General features: G+C 52.5%; 1 protein-coding gene across 3 annotated transcripts in view; it reads right to left on the bottom strand.

The window, feature by feature from the left end:
• NBAS (NBAS subunit of NRZ tethering complex) overlaps window positions 1-26,901 on the bottom strand; it is a 2,361,081-nt gene that overhangs the window by 1,071,625 nt on the left and 1,262,555 nt on the right. For all 3 annotated transcript variants that reach the window (XM_078647778.1, XM_078647779.1, XM_078647780.1), the window contains one exon: window positions 26,420-26,649. In XM_078647778.1, the coding sequence (XP_078503904.1) occupies window positions 26,420-26,649 (230 nt within the window). The remainder of the gene's footprint in view (window positions 1-26,419; window positions 26,650-26,901) is intronic.

The following is a 26,901-nucleotide window of genomic DNA, read 5'->3' as shown; positions in this document are numbered from 1 at the left end:
GCCAGAAGAGTCAAGTGGAGCCAAGCGGTGTCTGGCGGAGGTGCGTGAATGGCAGTGCAGCACCTGGCGCAATAGACAGAAGCAGGACCTGGAGCTGCGCTGGGAAGGTGTGCTGCAGGCTGAACGGGTCGCAGAACCGGTGGGCAACACGACGCGGTTGGCTCCCTGGAAGAGGCGGAGGTCCATCAGGTGGGGGTCCCTCACTGGTGGACGGCGCTGCAAAGGGACAGTCGTGTAGACCCTCTCCTCGGCACGGACGTTAAAGAGGATCTGGCAGTGGCGGCTGGTCCATTAGGGGCGTCGGGGCAGCGCCCCACAAAAGAATCGGGCAACAGATGAACAGGAATGTAAGCAGACGAATTGACAGCTTACAATTAGTCTGTTTACATTTCCGGGCCGGCCTGTGCTTCACGGGGTGAAAGTGCGCATGTGCACAGCGCACGCAGGCGAGAGGCGAGCAGGAGTCTAGAAGGTGGTCTGCGCATGTGAGAGAGGACCGTTGCCCCTCACTCACATTTGCAAACCATTAGGCATGCTGCGCATGCCCATTGAAGTGCAGGTGTCTGAAGATAGGCACCTGTCCGGCGGTGATGCGTTTTGAGCAACGTTGCCCCATGCCCTATCAAATGCCAGGACAGATTATACAAGGGTCAGCCGCCCGTCCCCCCCCGCCGCATCCAGTCTCCTAATTGGCAGTTAATATTTCCTGGTGCGGCAAAAGAAAAGAGCAGGGAGAAGTTACTTTCACCACCACGTTGCTGAGGAGACATGATGCGGCGCGGGACCGGAGGAAATGCCTGGTAATTTTTATTAATTAAATGAACTCCTACCCCCTCCCCGTGCTTACCCCCCTCCCCCCTCGAGGCATGCCGGCCCGCATCTCGTCACCAGGATCTGCTGGACGCAGAGAGGGTCACCTCACCAGTTATAACTCAATTCCCTCTTAGTAGCCTCTTCAACCATGTCAATTGGGAATCAGGTGGACAGGTACGAGGCTAAATTGTATTGTAATTTGCTGAATGTTTCAGTGCTACTTACTGTCTCACCCGATCTAGGATGTGTTAATGTGTTATATAGATCAGAGGCCGTGGACCTAGTCACTGGCAGGTAGTTTTTTTTATTTATTACAAATCCCCCCCCCCCCCTGTTAAACCTCCCCCTTTTGCGACTCGAGTGTTGCAGCGAGCCCCGACTGAATGTCAAATTGGCGTAAGCGAGTGGGACACACAAAAGATTAATTTTGCTGGGCACCGTCACACCCTGGCCGTGCGCATTTAATCAGAGACCGTGGTAGCCTTCTGGATGTTGAAGTTGGCTCATCAGTAGCGTCAGTGTGGTTAGTAGCTGCTGGTGTGTAAATGCTTATGCTTGGTTGTATCTGTAATGGTGGATTGTGGTGTTTGATGTGAATAGCTAGACGCCTTACCACTGTGGCTGGGTCTCTTCTGGGAGCACAGCGCTTGTGTGCACAGCACCAATCGTGAAGTACTTAAGGTTTAAGGGTGTGGAGTCTTGTGGGGGGCACTGTGTCCCTTTGTGCAGGCCAGCTGGTGGATTTAGGGTGGTCTTTACTGTGGTACGTTATGTTTTGCCCATTGCCCAGGAGGTTATATTGTTTTGTGGAGGGTGGAGGGAAGAGTGCTGCTGTGAGGTCCAGCCCACTCTGCCCGAGCTCTGTCAGATGAATGTGTGTTGTTCTCTCTGATATACTCTGGTGGGGGTGGGATTGTTTATTCATTGTTCTGGTTAGGACTCTTGTGACCTCAGTGGGGTGAACCACATGGCGGTAGCTCCCAGCCAGTAAAGTAATACGAGGTAGCAAGTAGAGCAGACACACAGTTTCCCCACTGCTGGCACACAACACACTTCCTTTCGTGTCTACTCCCACAGTTATGTGTCAAGACTGCGTGTAAGAGTAATAAAACAGGCAAAGGGAAACTAATGAGAGGTACAGATCGTGTTCTTTTAAAGTGCTCCAAAACCTCCAGATCATGAATGCGCAGTCTAAAACTGTAAATATATGTGTATATGTGCATGCAGATAAGGTAGGTTAGCAGAAATGAATGTAAATTATGAGATGACCTGACTGAGTGTTGCTGAGTGACTGTTATGCAGCGTGAACTACACCAACCTTTGGAAATTATTTCACAAAAGGTTCGTGCTTCTGAAAGTTATTAGCTGGTGAACGGAAATGTACATAGCCAGGCGTGTTTACTTTCCTGATTAAAGTGGTAAGCGTGGGGCTGGAGAGCAGCTGTGCCATTTGAGCAGTGCCATGCTTTTACAAAACAGCACCTATGCCCTGGAAATAGTATTCGTATTTTGTTACTCCCAGACTCCCCCAGTCCCACCCTCCGAGTCAGGTGATGTGTGGTGTAAACATGTCCTGTAAATCAGAAGGTTTGCTTTGCGACTGCCTGCCTGGCACGCACCATTTTCATCTTCAGGCCAAAGTTTGTTTATGTGTTTTTTAAACTTCTATGTTTACACTCCTACCCTGTGGTGGATGCATTATTTATGCTATATGCTTTCTCTGTGCTTTGAATCGAGCTCTGTAGATCGAGTAAACTTAAGCACTGTACTTTGGTGTGCAAAAAGGCAAAGTCATGGCGTATAAAGAGTTTAACATTTCTCGCCTATCTCAGCTCAGACTTCTTTCTGAATAGTTACTTTAATTAAACTTAGCAACAGGGCTACAGAAAAGAAATCACTTTCATGCTGCAACACTTTGTTTCTAAACATATTTTCATGTAAAATGGCACTCAGCTTGTCTGTTGCCAGTTCCTGTGTTAGGTTTTAACGTTGTGACATTCTTTTTAAAGCTCATAGTGATGTATAATTCTCGTCGATCATGCTTGCGGGTCTGTGTTGGGTATAGGCTGTCGCAGTGTCAGAGTGACTGAATGTCCACAACCTCCTCACTCAGCCCAAATCTTCTGACAGTGTCTTGTGCAGATTTTGCACATGTGGGTTTAGATTATTCTTGTGTGCCTTTTGGTTTGTGTGTATTTCACTTGTTTTGTGCTATTTGGAGTTTATTTAATTTTCTTGTATATCTGTTAACTAGTTTCTGTCTCCTCTTTGGTATTATGTGAGTTTGAGTTTTTGGTGCGTGGGCGTTGTTGTCATTTGGGTGGATGTGTTACGTTTTGTTTGTACATATAGCATTGTGTTTGCTGCTTACCTTTATATTCCAGACGGTACGTGTGTGTCTGTTTGTGCCAGTTGTTCTTTATGCCATTTAATATGTATGTGACATTTTGCGTTTAACTTTCGGAGTGTCACTCTGTGACGATTTCTGTATTTGGGCCTGCATTTTGTATTTGATGTCCACATGCTGCTGAGTGTGTGTGTGTGGTATTTCGGGTATTTCTGTTTTCATGTGTATGCTCCGTGTGCCCTTTATTTTATGATTTTCAATTGCCCATTGCGCTCATCTGGGTATAGAGCATACTTTGTTTGGGGTGTCTGTTATTTGAAAGCGTGTTCTGTTTAGTGTATGTATGGCACTTCTATTTGTTTCTAGTTCTCCCACTTATTTACTGCTCTAGTCACAGTGCTGAAGCAGGCTCTATGTGTGATTGCAGCTCTACTCTCTGTGCTTCTCAAATTTGCTTGAAAATGCACCGTTACCTACTTTTTTTTCAATAAAAATTGTCGGGGGAGAACCCCCGAACTCCCCTTATGATGTTTGGGATTGCTCACTGCGCTAACTAGCCACGGTGCAATCAGACACAAAGTTTACGCCCCGCCTCTTTCAAATGTCACCAGCCGCCACTGGGATCTGGGCTCTGGATGATTGCAGCTACCCAGGCTCACCAACTCAACGACTGCGGATGCCAATGGCGCAGCAACTAGTCATGGGTCGGCTGTGAGACAAGGCGCAAAATGGGCAGCCGAGGGCTGACAGCTTGGGACCTTCACTAGGACTACAGAGTGGAAGCATGGAGCCCCAAACGGCGACGCTTGCGGCCAAAATGGACACAGTGCTGGCAGCGGTGGAACTGATTGGCACCACCCTGGAGCAAACAAAGGAATCTTAGAGTCAAAGATCGACAAGGTGACGTCAGACTTCACCCTCCTACACGGTGATCACCGTAAGCTAGCGGAGTCATTCGCCATGCAGAGCCAGACACTCCAGGAGATCCAGCCTGTGGTACAAAATCACACCATAGCGCTCCAAGATATGATCGACCGGGTCCATGCGCTGGAAGACCGCATAGAGGATGCGGAAGGACGCTCTCGACGCAATAATGTCCGCGTGGTGGGCCTTCCGGAGGGAGAGGAGGGCAGAAGTCCGGAGCAATACGTCGAGACCTGGTTGCGTGACCTCCTACCCCGGGGGGCGCTGTTGCCACAGTTTGTGGTCGAAAGGGCGCATAGAGTGCCAGCACAGAAACCCAGGCCGGGAGCCCGTCCCCGCCCGTTCCTTTTCAAGCTCCTTAATTATCGCGACAGGAACGTGGTGCTCCGCGAAACCAGGAAGCTGAGCGATCTCAAGGTGGGAAATAGTCAGGTGATGTTCTTCCCTAACTACACAGCAGCAGTTCAGAAGCGGAGGAGCACCTACATGGCAGTGAAGCACCAACTGAGGGAGTTGGGGTTGCCTTACTCCCTGTTGTTCCCGTCCCGCCTCAGAGTGGTCTTGAAGGAGGGGACCCGCTTCTTCGATGCCCCGTCGGACGTCTGGGATTGGTTGGAAGTGACGGGTCAATGGAAAGGGCAGAGGCCCTCAGGCCTGGAAGACGGCGGCTGGCAGGAGAGAAGATCGAGGAGGCGCAGGCAAAGAGGGTCCCGCCGAGGCGAAGGGCCTGGGCCTGCTGCACCCAGCCCGGAGAAAATGAGGCTGGAGCGTCAGGAAGTTCTGGAGGCGGTGGCGACCCTGGGAACAGCGAGCAGCCATGGCCGCATGGAGGCTCACGCAAGCAGTGACTCGGGAACTAGTGGGTCATCATCCCCATCTACTGTGTTCTCTGAGGACTTGAGTATGCCAGTGGTGACGCCTCAGACGGCGGACCAGATCATGTGATCGAATGATGCTGAGTTGTACCTCTCCATGACTCTCCACTACGTGTATGCTGCACACTGCTATTCATCCCTCTCACCAAAAACACCTCCCCTGCCTGTATGCCTGCATGCATGCTACTGAAATATGCTATGTGTTAGCGGTGTTCTGCCAGCAGTTGTCAACTGTGCGCACGCCCGCGAGATGCCGTGCTAGTCAGGGGATGGGGCTCGTTACGCAGGGATCGTGGTTGCCAGGCTATGTTACGGTGTCCCATGCCGCTCCTGCGAGACTGGCTAGCCTAAGACTCACCGCACACCACTTACTGGGATGGGAGGCCCGAGAACGGGTCGTAGAGCAGACTCAATGCTGACGCACCACACACCCCACTAGCCATTTCACTGGACTAGCTCTTTAGCATAAATGTTCCGTTCTAAGTTTGGACGTATGCCCTTTTGGGGATTCGCCCCCTCAGTTACATTGTTTGTGATTGTTACTATGTTTAAGTTGCACCACACCGACACAACCCCCCTGCAACACGACTCTGGCCCACCCGAAGCGACCCCATTGTTCTGCGCTGCGATGACTTACCCAGCCACATGACACACACTAATGTTGTGACCTGGAACATTCGTGGCATGCACACACCATCGAAACGCTACTCCGTCTTCTCCTACCTGCAGAGACAAGCTGTGGGGATCGCCCTTCTGCAAGAGACCCCCATGACCCAGACAGAGCTTGACAAATTGCGTAGGCGCTGGAGGGGGCGCATTTATGGCACAGTCTACTCAGCGCACGCAACACTGGTCTGGGTGAGGGCGGGTACCCCTTTCATATGTGAAGAGGCAAAGGTGGATCGAGAGGGTAGGTACTCCCTAGTGCGGGGGAAACTGAACAGTCAGGAGATATTATTGGGATCCATATATGCCCCGAAATGTGGATCAGCCATCCTTTTTAGCACAGATGTCCCAGGTCCTCCACCCCTATGCTGGACTCCCTTGGCTGCTTGGTGGGGATTTTAACATGGTATTAGACGTGCACCTAGACAGGTCATTCCCCCCACTGCGAGCTGCGGCGGTAGTATCCAACACGCAGGCGTTCAGAGAGTGGCTCTCACACTGGGCTCTGCAGGACCTGTGGCGCACGTTGCATTCGGAAGACAGACTCTACTCTTATTACTCCACGGTCCACGACTTACATGTCCGGTTGGACAGGATAGTGGGTTCCCAGTCCCTGCTCCCACTCATTGCACGATCAGAATACCTGGGGAGAACACACTCCGATCATAATCCCCTGTGGCTCCAAATCAGCTGGGAGGTGCAACGCCCGCCCGTCCCTACGTGGCGGTTGCAGCCCGCTGCACTAGAGGACTCAGAGTTTCGCTTGTCTCTGGGCACGGCCATCTTCGCGTACTTTGATGCCAATGAAGGGACGGCGAGTAACGCCATGGTGGAATGGGATGCACACAAGGTGGCTGTCCGGGGGCACTGCATGGGAGCCACATGGAACATACGCAGGACGCTCTCTTCCTCCCTGACGCGGCTGGATGCTGAACTCCTGCGCTATGAGTGGGAGGGAGAGGGGGGAGGTAGGCACGCATGCAAGCTAGGAGACCTCCGCACTCAGCACGCAGAGCTTCTAGAGAAGCTGCGATGCCACAACTACGCTGCACACACGGCCAGAACACATGCCAGGGCAGACAGGGCTGGCCAATTGTTGGGGATACTTGTCGGCGGTGTTAGTGAGATACGGGCTGGACATGGGATTCCTGCACATGGTCGGCTTGCTGTACAAGAACACCGTAGTTCTGGTGCGACTGGGCCCCTACATTTCAGAACCGGTGGCGGTGGACCAGGGCACCCCACAGGGGTGTCCTCTGTCCCCGTTACTATTCGCGCTAGCAATCAAGCCCCTGGCCGTAGCGATGCGCGAGACCCTGGGCGATGGTATCCCGATGGGAGATGCGACTCACCAGGTGTCGCTCTATGCTGACGACTTGTTGGTGTTTGTGCAGGACGTGAGCCGCTTGCCCATGCAGCTGGCACAGCTACTGCACAACTTCGCTGACGTCTTGGGGCTCCGGGTAAACGCGGGTAAATCCTGCCTTTATGCTTTCAGGGAAAGAAATGAAGACCCGGGATACCATCTGGAGTGTACAAGGGTCCAATGGAAAGAGGACACCTTTCGTTACCTGGGATTACAAATTTACCGTTGCCCAGCCGACCTATTCGATGGGAACATAGGGAGGGCGGTTGCGGCCATTAGATCGCAGGTACGCTTCTGGAGTGCGCTCCCGCTGACCATCACCGGTAGGGTGGCACTTGCTAAGATGGTCATGCTTCCCCTCCTCCTGTACTATTTTGTCAACCTACCGTTATTTATTCCGGCTTCCTTCTTTGCCATGCTTAACAAGTTGTTGCGGGACTTTGTTTGGGGCACCTCTAGGCATTGACTGGCGCTGGCGAATTTGTTCTTGCCGACGGATAGGGGAGGTTTGGCTGCCCCTTGTTTTGAGCACTACTATCTGGCCGCGCAGTTGCAATGGGTTGCTTGCTGGCTGGCGGAGAGAGGTAGAGAAGACACGGCCACATCCTGGCCGTCATACTACCTAGAGCATATCACCAAACTCTTCCACCCCATGGCAAAGGTCGAACGTCAGGGCCTGCTCCTCTTGGAGGTGGCGTGTCGGTGCTACAGACGAGTCTTATACCTTACCCGTGGCACGGTCCCTTATGCGCTTGCCATACCCTTGGAGGGCTCGCCTAGTGGTGAGGGGGTGCTCACGTCCTCCATGCTCGCAGAGTGGCGGGAGGCTGACATTTGCATGCTTGCCGACCTATACAGGGACGGGGAGCTCATGGCATATGAGACGTTGGTGACCGAGGAAGGGCTTCCCCCTGGGGGTTCTTGATGCACAGATCCCTGATAGCGCAACTGTCGGCTAGATGGGGTGATTTGGGGATGGGGTGACCTGCTCCATACAGGCTGCTTGCTCTGATTCTCTATTAGCGCTGGGATGCCCCTGGGTAACCGTGCGCGGTACAAAATTCTTTAATAATAATAATAATAATTTAGCTACGGAGCCCTGGCAGCACTTAAGAATGCAGTACCTCCATGTCATGGGGAGGGGTTAGACATCTGGTCCGATGGTTTGCGGCGTCCCTACGGGAGCATACGGCACTTAGTCTGGACCCACTTAGAGGCAAGTGGGAACTAGATCTAAGGCGGTCACTAACGGATAAGGAATGGGAAAGGGTGCTTAAAAGTCCGGTCCGAATTCCAAGAAACATGCGATTCCGCCAGATACAGCTCTTCATTGTCCATATAGCCTACCTCACGCCCGAGCTGATCAACAAGTACTTCTGTCGTGTGGACGCACTTTGCCCCAGGTGTGGTGAGCAGGGGGCAGGATTCTTAGACATGGTCTGGAGTTGCCCGAGGCTAGGTACCTATTAGCGGGCAGTCAGCGAGATGTTGCGGAGCTGCACGGGTCGAACCATACCCTTTGAATGGCCCGAGTACATCCTCCATCACTTTAAGAGATCCCCCAAAGACAAGGTGGCATCCGGCTTTCTAGACCTAGGGCTGGTAGTAGCAAAGCGCCTCCTCACAAGGCGGTGGAAGGCACATGACCCACCATGCGCACGTGCCTGGACTTCTTCATTTCAGGCGTGGGTAAGGGCAGAGTGGACCGCCATACGAAGGGAGGAAACTATGGCGCTCAGGAAGGAACCCATAGGACACACTGGGAGCGCATGCTTGGAGCACTACAACAAACTGATGGGGAAGGGAACACAGGAGATGCGGAACGGTTGGAGAGCGCACGTGAGGGCGGGTGCATGTCGTAAGTAGTTCTCCTACTGGGATAGTCTGGCATGTTCAAATCCTGTTCCTCTGAGACATAAAGATAGGCACACCAGGGTAGCCGTAGTTAAGGGGCGCTCGCAAAAATCGGGTGGGGGCTGGGGATATGGGAGGGAGGGGACAAGTAGGGGGTTGGAGTCTTTGTGAGGTTTCTGCTGCCAAGTTAATGTTTACTGTTTCATATATAAGGCATCTGTTTCCGAGCTCAGGATGACGGGCCAACCCTAACCTGTAAGGACTATGCAGCGGCCTACACTCCGATTCTCGAAAGGCCTTCTGATGTCTCATGTAGTATAGAGCTGGTATACTTGTTTCGCAATATGTCAAATGCCAATGTGTCCATGTCAGTTATATGTCTGCCATCCAATTTCTATGAGAGAAGTTTATACTGTAATACGTGATTCTTAAATAATAATAAAAACAGATTTGACAAAAAAAAAATTCTAGTCGGGGGCGGGCATACATTGCGACTGGCTAGGGGGAGTAGCAGGTTGATACAGTGGTGGTCAGACCGCGCAAAAGGGGTGATATCCCCAAGGGTCACCAAAGGGAGGGTAGACCAAACCAGGTCTAGGGTATGTCCGCGCTCATGTGTGGGGGTCGTTACTCGCTGAATAAGCCCAAGAGTGGTGAGCATTTCCTCTAGCTGTCGGGCCTGTGTCCCTTTAAGTTGCTGATCCCAGTGGTACTTGAAGTCTTCTACCACCAGGTGTTGTTGGAAGCGTGAGCGGAGATTAGTAACAGATACGATTGGCCATCGGGCCGCGCTAATTCAGGCTGAGACTCCCGGTCTGAAGCACAAGTGAGTACCAGAACCTGGCCCTAGTTACTTTGGGTGTAACTTTCGTGCCCCTATAGCCTCTCTGATACACAGTCTCTATTATATTTTTAGACTGTCATCATTTACTCACTCACATCCCTGTCTTGCGAACGACCCGCCGCGACCACCCATTGGGACGCATGAGGGTCGAAACTTCGACACTTGTCATAGGTCCAGAACCACCAGGATCCGAATAGGAACACTAGGAATCCTTGGCTGCAAATCAGCATCTGGCCGATGAAACACTTGTATATATTTGTATATAGGAAATTGCTTCTCACTGTACATTTTTTCACTCATTGAGCACTACTCACTAATGTCACATATTTGCACCTTGACACTGATTCTGACGGTCTGATCGTGCATTGTATGTTATCATTGAATGAAGTAATTCTAATATAAATTGCATAATATAATCTCTTGATCTCATGACCTTTTATTTGAGCATTTATTTCACAATCAATGTGTGTATTAGAGAGCGCCTTTTCTTGATTGCATTAATAAGCAGCTTCAAAGTAATGTGCCTTACCCAACAGAACCATTCTTATGCTTAACCATTAATTACCCAGGTTCTGAGGGACACAGGGTTACCCCTTTTCTTTAATTGTTATTGGAGAAAGGGGCAAGGTCAGAGCCGGAGCGGCTAATGAATGGCACCGAAAAGGCGCCGACTCTACCTCAGACGAGGCAGCCGCCTGTGTAGCGGGCCAAGAGGTACTCGGGGAGGTGCACCGGGTCCAGGCCTCCACCCGCAGTGCCACCAGGGCCGGGGAGGAAAGCCGTCGGCGCCGAAAAGGCGTCGGCTCGGCCTCCGGTAAGACAGCCGCCTGCCCAGAGGAACGAGGGGGACTCGGGGACGAACCATGAGTTCCGGCGACCTCCTGCAACACCACAGGGAACCCCATGGGGTTTTGCAGCGAGGCAGGGACGCCGTGGGTCAAAGAGGGGAACCCCGTAGAGCCGCACCTCAACAACACCACATCGACAGAACCTGAAGCCTAACGCGTCGGCGCCGGGAGCGGAACCGTCGGGGATTCCGCGGAGGGCCCTGCGCATGACAAGGGATCCGGGGACGTCACAGGAAGAGGAGGGGGGCCAAAGAAGCCTGCAGAGCCATAGTGTAGGCCTTCATTTGGACCCTAGTCGCCCCAACGGCAGGAAACGGCAGATAGGGGGGCGCACGTCCAGAGAGGAACCCATGCCCTCCACAAAACGAGGGCAAGGCCTCGGTGACAAGCTGCAGGACGTACCGGTGGGTGAACGACATCCGTGGGGCCTCGGTGAACGACGATGCCTCTGCCGGAATCGGCGGTTTCAGGACCCTTCCGAGGTAGGAGAGGGGCGCTGCAACGAGACCGATCTGGACAAGCGGGCCGAAAGCAACTTCATCCGGCGCTCCCGCCGGGACTTCGGCTTGAGATGTTGACACACGTCGCAGTCCATAGAATCATGGTGCTTGCCCAAACACCACATGCCGATAGGATGAGGGTCCGTCGCCGACATGTGACGCATACAAGAGGTACATGACTTGAAACCCGAAGGCATTTGCACACTGTTCCCAACACAAGACGTTAAAGAAGGCCTGAAAACAGGTCAAGGGAACAAATTCCGGATCCAGGTTGCACACGGAAAAGAAGGAAACTGATGTCAGCGCGCTGGGGTGGGACTTATGTGACCTCGCTGACGTCACGTACGCAGACGTCAGGGCGAAGTCACGTGGTGCCATCGCCCGGCGCGCAGAGATGCTGTGGCAAAAATAATTCTCCAGATCCAGTCTCGCGCCTGGAGATAATTCTAAGTTAAGGAATCTGCGGCTAGCAGTCTCTATCAGATAATGTGCTCCTTATGTCTCGATAAAACTTACAGAACATCATAAAGTGCATTGTGGACTGGATGGCTTTCCCATCACATGGGCATCGGTAAACGATTTTCTGCCATCTTTCATGCTTTGAAAAAGTCACCAGTTCAAGGACAGTGCCCAAACATACCCTTGTCGCACAAGTTACTGACCTTTGGTAACGATATATCTGTAAGAAACATTAGTTAGTGTTATATTCCTTACCTTATAATATCCCAAGGCGTCAGACAGGATCCGGAAAGTTTTCGTCAGCAGTACCCCTGCGCGTTGGTAGGCGTTGTCTGCGGCTCCGCGTCCATCGTCGGCGTCGTGATCGCCAGGATGACGTCGTCGGAGTAATTAGACGCTGCCCTCGCACGCTGACGTCAGTTCTGTACATAGCTTTCTGCGCCAGGAACGCAGAGCCATATAAGAAACTGACACTGGTGCCATAAAACTAGGGCCCTCAAAGGGAGATACCTTAACCCTAGATATCGGTTCACAGAACGGGGAGGATGGGTGGGGCGGTAAGGAATCTAACACTAACTAATGTTTCTTACAGATATACCATTACCAAAGGTAAGTAACTTGTGCATCTGAAAGAAACACGTTAGGAGTAAGGAATAACAGACCTTGATGCACAAAACGACCCACCGAGAGATGGTTCGCTTGTGCACCGCCCGTCCCTTCTTAGCGCCAACGTAACCAACAAAGAGCTGGTCGTCCATCCGGAACTGTCATGTGTGGTCTAGATAAAAAAAGAGCGCACGTTTTGGGTCCAGACGGTGGAGCCTCTCTTCCTCTTTCGAGGGATGCGGAGGCGGAAAGAAAGTGGGCAAGGTGATGGACTGCCCAATGTGAAAGGCTGTAACCACCTTGGGCAGGAAAGAAGGACAAGTCCTCAGAACAACTTTGTCCGGATGGACAGAGAGGAAAGGTGGCTTAGAAGAAAGAGCCTGGATCTTACTCACTCTTCTGGCAGAGGTGATGGCAACCAGAAAAGCAGTTTTTAGAGTCAGAAGATGGAGAGGGCAATTATGAAGTGGCTCAAAAGGAGTGCACATCAGATAAGTAAGCACCAAGTTCAAGTCCCACTGAGGCATCACGGAAAGGAACAGGAGGGAACATGTGGGTGATGCCTTTCAAGAATCTATTTACAACAGGGGACTTGAAAAGAGAAGGCTGATCAGGAAGCCTCAAGAAGGCTGAAATAGCCGAAAGATAGCCTTTGATAGTGCCCAGAGCACAGCCATGCTAGGCAAGAGAAAGAAGAAAGATGAGAACCTTTGAAAGAGGAGCAGAGAGTGGATCCACAGCCTTTGCTGTGCACCATGCTACAAACTTGTTCCACCTGCAGGCGTATACCGTTTTTGTGCAGGGACGCCTGGCTGCCAGAATCACATCACAGACTTCAGGAGGCAAGTCAAATGGCCTCAACTGTCGCCGCTCAATCTCCACGCATGTTGGTGCAGACTGGACAGGTTCGGGTGGAGGACGTCTCCTGTTGCTGCGACAGACAGTCCTCCTGAGGAAGCAGACGAATCGAAGGATCGACTGACATACTGAGTAGCTCGGGATACCAGTATCTTCGTGCCCAGTCCTGAGCCACAAGGATGACTTGCGCCCGGTCGCGTCAGATCTTCTTCAGCACTCTGGGCAGAAGTGGTATAGGCGGAAAGGCGTACAACAGACAGCAGCTTCACTCGCGACGAAAAGCGTCGCTGAGCGAGTGCCGCCTTGGAAATTCCAACGCAGAACTCTTGACTTTTCACGTTCTCTTCGGTAGCGAATAGATCTAACCAAGGCTCTCCCCACTGCTGAAAGAGACCTTGCGCCACATCCGAGTTCAGATGCCATTCGTAATCCATCATGCTCCGGCGGCTGAGTTTGTCCGCCCTGCCGTTCAAGGAACCTGCCAGGTGTTGAACCACCAGGGTGATGCCATGGTGTTCCAGCCATGTCCAGAGGCCCAGAGCCTCCTGACAAAGGGTCCACGACCTTACCCCGCCCTGTTTGCTGCAGTACCACATAGCGTTGTGTTGTCTGTGAACACATGCACTACACTTCCCCGGGCAGAGGGAAGGAATTCCTTCAGTGCACATCCGCTACCGTATCCCACAAAGAGTGGGTGTAACGGGCCAAAAGGCATGCGGTGTTGATCGACCGCAACCCCAGACTAAGTGACGAGAACAGTTTCTTCCCAAACTGATCAAGCCTTTTGGATTCCCGGTCTGGGGGAGCAGTCAGAAAAGCGGTCTCGGACGTAGAGGCCTGGATCAACAGACTCTCGGGGGTAGGGTGTACGGACAGAAAGCAGGGGTCGCCCGGAGCTGGGCGGTGGCGTTGGGCCATGTTCCGATCCACAGGGGGCACTGTGCCCATCAGAACGTCTATGAGGGCTTCATTGAACTGCAGCAGAGGCTCCGAAGAGCTTACTGGCGGCTGAAACACCTTGGTGAAGAGATTAGTCCTCACGGCCGCCGCAGGGAGCTCAAGAGCCAAGGCCTTGGATGCCCTGCGCAACACCACACCATATGTAGCACCCTTCTCCATAGCCACAGAGGGAGGAGATGAAGCCAGTGTGAGGCGATGTGTCAAAACCACTGGCACCCCCCAGCTCGGACCTCGAGGAGCTTGCGGGAACGCTCCCGCCTCGCCTTCTACGTCAAGGTCCGGCAGTAGGGGCACGACTTGTCATTGTGGTCGGCCCTTAGGCAGTAGAGACACCGGCAATGGGGGTCGGTAACCGACATCAGTCAGTGACAGGCGTCACATGGCTTGAAAACACCGGCGATGGGGGTCGGTAACCGACATCAGTCAGTGACAGGCGTCACATGGCTTGAAACCGGGCATCCCTACCGGCACCAGGAGTCGAAGTCGACTCGAAAAGAGATAGTCAAAAAGACCAAAAAGTTAGTCAAAAAGTGACTAAGGGTACTAGCTCTTCCCGGATCTGCGCTTGCTGGCATCAGCCCGCGAGGGCGGCGTCTAAGTACTCCGACGACATCATCCCGGCAATCACGAAGCCGATGATGGATGTGAAGCCGCAGACAACGCCTACCGATGCAATGGGATACTGCTGACAAAAACTTTCCAGATCCAGTCTGACGCCTGGGGATATTCTAAGGTAAGGAATCTAACACTAACTTGTTTCTTTCAGATAGGTAAAATCTGTCCTGGGTAGTTGTGACTTTGACTAGATAGTCCGGTAGAACAGACAGCTTTATACTAGCCATATATCTTGATACACTTAGTTTTTTCTCATCTCTACAAGCTCTTTCTTGGCTTAGTTGCTCCATGTAAATCTTTTTCATTTCACTTGGGCCATATTGTAAAATACCCACAGGATTTTTCACTGATGGGTCTTTATCGATTTCCTTGAGCAGCTTATCCATATATGCTAGGCATGGAATTTTATTAAAATGTTCCAGTGCTAGGCAGTCCTTAATTATGTCCTTTGGTCATTTCTTGCACCAGTTGTTATGCCAAGAGCATAAAGCTCTTACTTGTATTAGGTCGGCAACATATGGTGCATCCAATTTTTTGTGTAGGAGGTATATGGATGCAGACCTTGGTACAGCAAGCGTACAGCAGAAAAAAGAGTTTTCACATGATTGTAATGTATTTATACTGGTGTTACATTACAGAGTCCTCTAGCTGACCTATGTTTCTTTCTTACTTGGGAATCCGCCTAGAGAAACATACAGGAAAAGCAATAGCTATGACGGTTGCATATAACAATGAAATGACGCGGTGATTTTTACACATTGTTGTAATTTTAGGAAATGCGTAGATGTCGCAGATTAAATGATTTACCAATAAGTTTATCTTCCACCTGTCCCTGTCGGATCCCCATTGTGTTGCTTAAATTGTATTTTTATCTTGCACTTTGAATGTCAGGTGAATGAGTGGTATGGTATGGAGTGAGTATGTTGTGATATTGTATGAGTGTGCTGGGGTATGTTAGTTACATAGAATTGATGTGTATTAGAATCCAATTTCGTATATCTGTGTCAAAAATAATTGTGTGACTTATGAATTTAGCTCGTTATTAATCGAATTTTAGTGTGATTTTTGAAAATGAAAAATAACATAAAAAAATAAAGAATAATAATGTTTGTTTAATCACCATTGTCATATCTATATGATTTCACTCTAGATAGGACAAACCTTTCTCCTTGTGGGGCACTTGTAAGCCATTGGCTACTTTTGAAAGAAATATAGGTCAGCTAGTCTTTGCCTGTGTTCTCACCCTCCCCCTTGGACCTGAAATAAACACTAGGGGGTGCCTTTTTATCTTTATTGTTTATACTGGCGTTACTCCATATTACAGAGCCATTGGTTGCTACTGATAGGCATTTACTGCCATATAGTTTGAGCATATCGCAAATAAGTTTACTGCCTAACTTGTAGCAAAATCTAATTAGGTTAAGTCTGGGGACCCCAATTACTATTAAAGGAGAATAAAATGCTTAAATAGGAGAAACTTTGGACATCTGTCAGCTTATGTTCCCTCACATAATGGGTTTTTCTGGAATATGAACCCTCCGCCGAACACCTGCACTTCAAGATCCAGATCACCCCCAACACCACACTCCGAGGAACCATCATCTACAGATCCACCCGGCCCCCGGACACCCTTCGCCACCGCCATTACCGACTTCATCTCACCCCACACCATCGCATCAACGAACTACATACTCATCGGAGACCTGAACTTCCACCTCGACAACCCCAACGACCCCAACTCCTCCACCCTTCATGACAACCTTGCCAACATCAGACTCAAACAACTCGTCACCACACCGACCCATTGAGCAGGACACATCCTCGACCCCATCTTCATCACAGGAAACAGTGTCCACTTCAGCCACACAACGGAACCACCATGGACCGACCACCACTGTGTACACTCCACCATCGACAAACAAAGGGCACCCAAGCCTACACCACGCCCACCACGAAGAAACTGGAGCAATGTCACCGACGAACAACTTAACTCCAACCTCACCCAAGACAGCCACATCTGGACTGCCTACGACAACAGTGCAGCCAGAGAACTCCGCACCTGGATCTCCAACTGCGCAGACGAGCTCGCCCCACTACACAACCCTGACAAAACGCACCAGGAAAGCCGCCTGGTTCACCACCGCCCTCCAAGAAACCAGCCGCACCTGCAGACGCCTGGAGAAGAACTGGAGAAACACCAAGACAACCGGAAACTATGCCATCTACAAGGACGCCATGACGGACTACCACAACCAAATCAGAAACATCAAAAGGAATTTCATCCACAACAAAATCCTCGCCAACTCCAAGGAACTCTTCAGCGTCATTCAGGAATTCACCAACCCACGCAGCGAAGCCACAGACATCACCCCGTCCCAAGACCTCTGCAACAAGCTCAGAACCTTCTTGCACCTCAAGATCAAAAGCCTCTACAACAACTTCACTGACCGTCTTCCAGACGCCACAGCCTCCCCCCCGCTCCTCAAGGACACCAGCCAACCCACCATCTCGAACTGGACACCCATCATGACCGAAGACACCGCCTCGACCATGAAAGGCATACACTCGGGCCCCCACGACCCATCAAAACCACCTTCAAAACAGGCACCTTCCCAGGCGTCGAGAAACGTGCAGAAGTCAGGCCCCTACTCAAGAAGCTCACAGCGGACCCCACTGACCTCAAAACTACCGGCCCATCTCGCTCCTCCCATTCGCAGCCAAAATCGCAGAGAAAATGGTCTATAGAGAACGGACACGTTTCATCAAAGAGAACTCCATCCTCAACCTATCCCAATCCGGATTCCGAAGCAACCACAGCACGGAGACCACCCTACTCGCCGTCACAGACGACATCCGCACCCTCCTGGACCAAGGACACTCAGCAGCCCTCATCCTACTCGATCTATCAGCAGCCTTCAACACCGTCTCTCACCGCACGCTAGTCGCCAGACTGCACGACTACGGCATACAAGGAACAGCCCTGGACTGGATCCGATCGTTCCTCACCGGAAGAAGCCAGAAAATCAGACTACCACCCTTCCTCTCCGATCCTACGAAAAACACCTGCGGAGTCCCATAGGGATCATCACTGAGCCTGACCCTCTTCAATATCTACATGGCCCCCTCGCAGCTATCGTCCGAAAACATGGTCTCAACATTGTATCCTACGCCGACGACACCCAGCTCATCCTCTCCCTCACCCGAGACCCCACCACCGCCAAACTCAACTTCCAGAAAGGAATGCAAGACATTGCAGACAGGATGACCAACAGCTGTCTGAAACTCAACGCCGGGAAGACTGAAGTCCTTGTCTTTGGAACCACCCCTTCAGCATGCGACAACACCGGGTGGCCGACCACCCTCAGGAGCCCACCTACCCCCTCAGACCACGCCAAGAACCTAGGTATTATCCTCGACTCCTCACTCACCATGAACCAACGAACAAGTTACTTACCTTCGGTAACGATATATCTGTAAGAAACAGTAGTTAGTATTAGATTCCTTACCTTAGAATATCCCCAGGCGTCAGTCTGGATCCGGAAACTTTTGCGTAGCAGTACCCCTGCGCGTCGGTAGGCGTCGTCTGCAGGCGTCCCCTGCGGCTCCGCGTCGTCGGCGTCGTGCGCCGTGATGACGTCGCTGGAGTATATAGACGCCGCCTCCGCGCGCTGACGTCAGTTCTTTGCACACAGCTTTTCCGCGCCAGAACACGCAGAGCCATGTGAGAACCAACACTGGTGCCATTTGAAACTAGGGCCCTGAAAGGGATGTCCTTAACCCTAGGTATCAGTTCGCAGAACGGGGAGGATGGGCGGGGCGGTAAGGAATCTAATACTAACTACTGTTTCTTACAGATATATCGTTACCGAAGGTAAGTAACTTGTTCATCTGAAAGAAACAGGTTAGTATTAGATTCCTTACCTTAGAATAGATACCCCAGCAATACCAACCCCGGTGGTGGGTCTGCGAACCAATACAACCTACACCAGAAAGTCCTGGAGGACCGAACGGCCAAAGAAGCCATCCCTCCGGACTTGACTGTCCAGGCAGTAGTGCCTCGCAAAGGTGTGCAGCGAGGCCCACGTGGCCGCCTGGCAAATGTCCTGCAAAGGGACTCCCCGGCCCAGGGCAGTAGTAGCCGCCGTGGCCCGAGTGGAATGGGCCCTCAGCCCAACAGGAGGCTCCTTCCGAGCCAAAGAGTAGCATGCTTTGATGCACAGGACGACCCACCGAGAGATGGTCCGTTTCTGTACCGCCCTTCCCTTCTTCTCACCCACGTAGCCAACAAACAGTTGGTCATCCACCCGGAACTGGCGTGTGCGATCCATATAGAATGAAAGCGCACGTTTTGGGTCCAGACGATGGAGCCGCTCTTCATCCTTTGAAGGATGCGGAGGCGGGAAGAAAGAGGGCAAGGTGATGGACTGCCCAATGTGAAAAGCAGAGACTACCTTGGGCAGGAAAGAAGGTCTAGTCCGAAGAACCACCTTATCAGGATGAACAGACAAGAAAGGAGGTTGAATAGAAAGAGCCTGGAGCTCACTCACTCTCCTGGCAGAGGTGATGGCTACCAGGAAGGCCGTCTTTAAGGTGAGAAGACGGAGAGGACAGGAATGAAGGGGCTCAAAGGGAGCGCACATCAGGAAAGTCAAAACCAGGTTCAAGTCCCACTGAGGCATCACGAACGGAGTTGGAGGATACATGTGCGTGATGCCCTTCAAGAATCTCAACACAATAGGGGACTTGAACAAAGATGGCTGATCAGGTAGCCTCAAGAAGGCGGAAAGGGCAGAAAGATAGCCCTTGATAGTGCCCAGAGCAGAGCCCTGCTGGGCAAGGGAAAGGAGGAAGAGGAGAACCTCAGACAGAGGGGCAGAAAGGGGATCCACAGCCTTCGCTGTGCACCATGCCACAAATCTGTTCCACCGGCAGGCGTATACCGACTTTGTGGAGGGACGCCTGGCTGCCAGAATGACATCACAGACTTCAGGAGGCAAGTCAAATGGCCTCAACTGTCGCCGCTCAATCTCCACGCATGGAGGTGGAGACTGGACAGGTTCGGGTGGAGGACCGTCCCCTGCTGCTGCGACAGAAGGTCCTCCTGAAGGGGCAGGCGGATCGAGGGACCGACTGTCATGCTGAGTAGCTCGGGATACCAGTACCTTCGAGCCCAGTCCGGAGCCACAAGGATAACTTGGGCCCGGTCGCGCCTGATCTTCTTCAGCACTCTGGGCAGAAGTGGTATAGGCGGAAAGGCGTACAACAGACCGCAACTCCACTCGCGCCGAAAGGCGTCGCCGAGCGAGTGCCGTCTTGGAAACTCCAACGCGCAGAACTGATGACATTGCGCGTTCTCTTCTGTGGCGAATAGATCTAACCAAGGCTCTCCCCATTGCTGAAAGAGGCCTCTCGCCACATCCGAGTTCAGACGCCATTCGTGATCCACCGAGCACCGACGGCTGAGTTCGTCCGCCCTGGCGTTCAGAGAACCTGCCAGGTGTTGAACCGTCAGAGTCACGCCCTGACGTTCCAGCCATTGCCAGAGGCGCAGAGCCTCTTGGCAAAGGGTCCACGACCCCACACCGCCCTGTTTGTTGCAGTACCACATGGCGGTGGTGTTGTCCGTGAACACCTGCACTACACTCCCGTTGACAAAGGGGAGGAATGCCTTCAGTGCTAGGCGAATCGCCCGCAGCTCCAACATGTTGATATGGAGCCGGGACTCCGCCGGAGACCAGAGGCCTCTGATCTCCGCCTCTCCCAAGTGGCCACCCCAGCCTTGGAGGGACGCGTCCGTCACAACCACGTGCTCCGGTTGGGGAAGGGAGAGGGATCTGCCCCTGACCCAATCGCGGTCCGTAAGCCACCACTGCAACTGTCTCGCAGTGCCCTCCGAGATCAGGACATGGTCGGATAGGTTGCCCTGATGCTGGGCCCACTGAAACTTCAGGTCCCACTGCAGAGCCCGCATCCGCCATCTGGCGTGATGCACCAGAAGGATGCAGGAGGCCATCAGCCCCAGAAGCCGCAGCGTCAACCTGACCGAAACCCGGGATAACGGCTGAAAGATGGGAATCAGAGCCTGAATATCCCGGACCCGCCGTTCCGGAGGATAAACCCGAAACTGCGCCGAGTCGAGAACCGCTCCGATGAAAAGGAGCTTTTGAGAGGGACACAGGTGTGATTTCGGCACATTGATGGAAAACCCCAGCTCGTGCAGGAGGTCTGCCGTCATCTGAAGGTGGTGGACGACTGTCTGGGGCGAGCCCGCCTTCAACAGCCAGTCGTCGAGGTAGGGGAAGACTGAAACCCCTAACCGGCGCAGATGAGCTGCGACCACCGCCATCACTTTCGTGAACACCCGTGGGGCGCTGGTAAGGCCGAATGGGAGCACGATAAACTGAAAGTGCTCGTGGCCTACCGTGAACCGCAGGTAACGCCGGTGGGCCGGCAGGACGGGGATGTGAAAGTACGCATCCTGCAAGTCCAACGCTACCATCCAGTCTTGTGGGTCTAGAGCAGCCAAGACCTGAGCCAAAGTCAACATCTTGAACTTTTCCTTCCGGAGGAAGCCGTTGACGTTCCGTAGATCCAAGATAGGACGCAGGCCTCCCTTGTCCTTCTTGGGTACCAGAAAGTAGTGGGAGTAGCAACCACACCCTACTTCTGGCCCAGGAACGCGCTCGATGGCCCCCTTGGCCAAGAGGGCCGTAACTTCCTCCTGCAGAAGTGTCAAGTGGTCCCCCGACACACGGTGGTTCTGCGGTGGCATGGCTGGAGGAGTGGACTCGAAGGGGAGGGCATAGCCCCTTCGGACAAGCTGCAGCACCCACCTGTCCGATGTTATCGCGCGCCAGCGGGAGTGGTGATGGCGAACCCTGCCACCCACTGGCGTCACGTGAGCCCGAAAGCTCGGACTAGGAAGGCTTGGATGCCGCAGCGGAGGGAGGCGTGGACTGACCACGACGCTGGCCTCTACCGCCACCACGGCGGAAACCACGGGCGCCACCGCGCTGGGGAGCGCTCTGCGCCGCGTGGCTGGCAGCACGTGTGGGACCTCCCCTCCCTTGGCCACGAAAGGGCCGAAACGAACCCGTCTGCTGGCGCTGGGTCGAGAGACCCAAGGACTTGGCCGTGACCCTGGAGTCCTTGAAGCGCTCCAGCGCGTGGTCCGCTTTGTCACCAAATAGGCGACTGCCATCAAATGGCATGTCCATAAGTGTATTTTGGACGTCTGGTGAGAAGTTGGCAGATCTCAGCCAGGCATGGCGACGAATCGCCACCGTAGTGGACATGCCCGTCCCAGTGAGTCCGTGGTGTCCAGACCACAACGGATCGAGTACCGCGCCGCATCCCGGCCTTCAACCAAGGCCCGGGTGAGCTTGTCCCGCACTTCCTGGGGGCATTGCGGCAAACACTCCTCGACCGTATCCCACAGGGAGTGGGTGTAGCGGCCCAAGAGGCACGCGGTGTTACAAGACCGCAGTCCAGCGCTCAAAGAGGAAAACACTTTTTTACCAAATTGGTCGTACCTCTTTGATTCCCGGTCGGGCGGAGCCGACGGAAATGCGGACTGTGAAGTGGAGGCCTGGATCACCAGACTCTCCGGGGAGGGATGGGTGGACAGGAAGGCAGGGTCGTCCGAGCATGGACGGTGACGCCTGGCAACGTTCCGGTCAACCGGCGCACCAGAAGCGGGCCTGGACCAGGTGCCCAGAAGGACATCCGTCAGGGCCTCATTAAACGGCAGCAGAGGCTCCTGGGGGCATGACTGCGGTTTAAAAACTTCCGTCAGAATATTCGGTTTGACCTTCGCGACGGGGAGCTCAAGGTGTAAGGCCTTGGCAGCCCTCATCAGGACCACCGAATAGGCAGCACCCGCCTCGGAGGCCACAGGGGACGGAGAGACAAACCCAGGGTTGGGCGACTCGTCCAGGCCACTGGCATCACCCAGATCACCTACCCAGTCCACATCGTACTGGCAGGCACGGGATAGAGGGTCCTCAGACCCCTCCCAACCCTCTCCATACTCCTCCTCGTCATACCCATATTCCGGGTCGACGATATAGACATCGGGGTCAACGGGCCCCATCGGCGTCGGGTCCGGCGTCGATCGACGCCGGTCCGGCTCCGAGTCCGGAGTCGGGGAGGAAAGGGGGGTGGCGCCGCGCGGCGTCGGTGCCGGGGACCCGACGCCGGCCGGAGCCGACGGCGGAGTCGCTGCACCACGCGGGGGCGGTACCACGGGTTGGCCCACAGGAACCGACGCCGGAGAGGCCGGGAGACCAGCCGGCGACGAACCAGAGGGAACCAGCGGCGCCGGGGCCGGAGCCACCGGCGGCGCCGGGGCAGGAGCACCCGAACCGCTCGGGCCCCCAGACGGGACCGACGGGCCCGCAGGCGCCGAAGGCCCCGCCGGAGAAGACCTCGCCCTCATAGCAATGAGGAAGGCCTCGATCTCCTCACGCGACGCGCCTTCCCCAGGGACCGACAGGTGTGGGGTAGACGGCGTCGGCGACCCATGCGGGACCGCGGGGGTGGGGTCACCCGAGCCCCCGGCCGCAGCACGCGGGCGTCGGGGGGAGTCGGGGGTGCGATGGCGACGCCCCGACTTCTTGTGCTTACCTGACGAGCCGGAGGAATGGTGGCGACTCCCGGAGCGCCCATGGCGGCTCCGCGACCGTTCCCTCGACCGCTCCCTCGACCTCCGACCGGACCGGGACCGCTCTCGACGCGGGGCCGACAACCGGAGCTCGAGAAGCTTGCGGGACCGCTCCCGCCTAGCTTTTCCAGTCAAGGCCCGACAGTCGACGCAGGACTCCACGTCGTGGTCCGCGCCCAGACACCGGAGGCAGAGTCGATGGTGGTCGGTGACCGACATCAGGCGGTCGCACTCGTCACAACTCTTGAAACCGGGCATCCTACCGGCACCGTAAAGATCAATTAGTTAACAAAAAACTTGGTCAAAAGACCGGAGTACTGCTCTTCGGATCTGCGCTAACTGGCGCGGAAAAAAGAAGAACTGACGTCAGCGCGCGGAGGCGGCGTCTATATACTCCAGCGACGTCATCACGGCGCACGACGCCGACGACGCGGAGCCGCAGGGGACGCCTGCAGACGACGCCTACCGACGCGCAGGGGTACTGCTACGCAAAAGTTTCCGGATCCAGACTGACGCCTGGGGATATTCTAAGGTAAGGAATCTAATACTAACCTGTTTCTTTCAGATAGGTAAACACTGTCACATCCAGCTGCTTCACACCCCCCGCCTACTCTGTAAGACCTTCAAATGGATCCCCTCCCCCCTCGCTCCCCCTTCCCGGAGTCAAGGAAGACGGTCACCCAAGTACTCATCACCAGCATACTGGACTATAGAAACACACTCTACACCGGCATCAACAAGTCCCTACTCCGCAAACTCCAGACCATACAGAACACCGCTGCCAGACTCGTCCTCGGCATCCCCGTGGAGAAAAGAGTTACTTTCAAAATCCTCACCTACGCCTACAAATGCCTTCACAACAACGGACCTGAATACCTCAACGACAGAATCAACTTCCACGTACGCAAAAGAAACCTCCGATCCTCCAACCTCACGCATCTACAGAGCCAGAGCAGGCGGAAGATACTTTTCTCACATTGCAGCCAAGACATGGAACGAGTTACCAGCAGACATCAGAGGCGCACCCTCCCTAAACACTTTCAGAAAGACTCAAGACCTGGCTCTTCGGCTAAACAGACCAGCGGAACCCCCTCCCACCCCCCCTCAGTGCCTTGAGACCCTCAGGGGTGAGTAGCACGCTTACAATTCCCCTGATTGATTGATTCTGTGCAATTGGGCATATTTCAAAAGAAGGCGGCTGGGGGGGGGGGGGGGGGGAGAAAGGATTCATTAGAATCTAATGGTCACAATTCTCGAGACTAAAAAATGACACGATGCTCCTACTAATGAACGTGTCTTAATATTGAATCAAACAGATATCAGACCATGACACAGTAAAGTACCCTTGAGAATTGCACAAAAGAAATGCGGTGTCTAATTAACCAGTGCAGAAACACAGATCTGAGTTCAAATGAGGGAAGGGGGCGTGTGTAGACTTTTCTTTAATAGGTAAAAAAGAGTGAGCACTGGTGTCTTAAAGAATATTTTTATTCAAATGGTCTCCATCCTAATCACAGGCCTCCAGTGGCACAAAATGCCATCCAATTAGCAAACAGCCTTCCCGCATTAGATTAAATGAGCCCCAGAAAACCAATGTATACCTCTGACCGTAAAATCTCCTGTGCTAATACACTGCAAAACGGGAATAAGCTCTGTCTGAAGGACAGTTATTATTTTTCGGCACGTTGGAAAAAGAGACATGTTGACCCCACTCAACGTCTTCTTGGCAGACCAAATAGTAATATTCTGTTCAGTAAACAACACAAGATGCAAACACGCTTTTTTATTCTAAGCAGTCACAGTTTTCGATTTGCAACTCACAGCCTGTGGTTCGCGTACATATTTGTCGAATTTTTCAGTGTGACACTGGGCACTGCAGCTGACAAGAACAAGCTTCAGCAGAGTATGCCAATTTAAAATGCGGGCTGCAAAAAAAACATATGTGCTCAACTGACGGGGACTTCTATCGCTCCTGCGTGGCCCCATGTATTGAAATTGCTTTTCTATAGCACTCCTGACGAGGTGTTAAAGCACTTTACCGTGAGTAGCAGGCTACCTGCGAGCCCAGAGTTACTGGTCAGTAGTACATTGGTTATTGGGGGTTAGTCCTGCTTCTCGATGAAAACTACTGCAGACATTTGAGTTTGTTTGCGGTACATTAGTGACTTAGGTGTGAACATTAGAGGTTATGCTATGTGAGAAGTAATGATCTCAATAAGCTTTAAGACAGGCAGGCATGATATTCAGAGTAGTTTATTACATAAGGGGCATATAGAAGGGAAGCAGAGATGCATCCAAAATAAATGAAATATAGAGATAGTATTAATTCAACCTCATTTTGCATGTGATTATGGAATATAGCAGGTGGAGGGTTTGTGTGACACTATGCAATCTGTTGATGTAGACCTATGGAAACAACCACTTAAACTCTGATCCAAAGGATTGTGGCCTTTTAAAAACGTGCATATACTTGCCTCACTGCAAAAAGCAAGCTAAATGCTTGCAGAGACCCCTTTACCAGCGACTGCGAAGCAGTGCGGCAGTGAATCCCTTCCCAGTACCGATAATTACATTTCGACAACACTGCCATCGTCCCACTCTATGCAATGCAAGCAATACTTTCACATCTAGAAAGATCCCTATGAGTTACTACTACAGCAGTATATTCAATACCATAAAGTATAATTACATTTTATGCAACTCATTTTATTCCATACATTAACTACAGATGTAAACATGTTATGTAAGCACCACCAGCTTAAAATATAACAAGGCAGCTGATAAACACAGTGTAGAAATCAAAATTCAGTGCATGTTTATCTGATCCATTCAATACCTGGTTCGGAAGGTTCTGTCCCCTGCGCCCACGTGAAGAGCACCCCGCAGAACAGATACCATGTCCAGCAGAATGAATGTTCCTGAGGTCACCTTTACCCTCAAGTATCCACCTTGCCTCGTAGTCCTGCATATAACCTTTTATTCAGTCCCAATTTTCAGTCCGCAACACTCAATTGCACTTTTGGTCCCATAAGTGAAGTGTTAAAGCAATACCACAAAACTCAGAACCCCAAGCGCAATAGTATAAAAAGCCAGGATTGGCCCAACATGAGCCCGGTGTCAGCAGTTGTACACTTAAGTCTGGAAAGTAATGGCTACTGAAAACATTGCTTGCCACTAGGAACTTTATATGACTAACTTCAGTCCAATGGACTGGCGACTTACTCTGCAAGGCCGAGGATGGTCTCCCTTTTATACTGGCTGTCGGCTGCAAACCTGCGCACGTCCACTCCTTTCCCGAGGCCCTGAAGGATTTGCGCTTGGGTAAAGTCCATCAGCTGCTCGTTGTAGTAATGCAGCTGTTCAATTAAGGCAACAAGCTCTTCTGGCCAATCGGCATTGGCGTACTCGGAAACATGCTTTGTGACCATTTTAATGAGATCCTTTGGGTCAGCCTAAAGAAAATTACATTTAAATTAATAATGAAATCATGCTTGCAGAATTCGAATGACGCAGCAAAGGTAGGTAGTGGGTCATTTAAAGTGCTATGATGGGATTAAATATGAAGTAACAAGAATGTATTATTATTCATAGGCGAAACTTTGCAAAACATAACCTTTATCTCTACTTGCCCATCACTGAAGCATGCACTACATCATCCATAAATATCAGGAACTTGAAAAAAAGTTTCACCGTTTTCTGCTACA

This window comes from Lissotriton helveticus, chromosome 6, assembly GCF_964261635.1.
Source record: "Lissotriton helveticus chromosome 6, aLisHel1.1, whole genome shotgun sequence".
Taxonomy (NCBI): domain Eukaryota; kingdom Metazoa; phylum Chordata; class Amphibia; order Caudata; family Salamandridae; genus Lissotriton; species Lissotriton helveticus.
The sequence above is the reverse complement of the archived record's forward strand: the minus strand, read 5'-3'. Positions and strand labels throughout refer to the sequence as shown.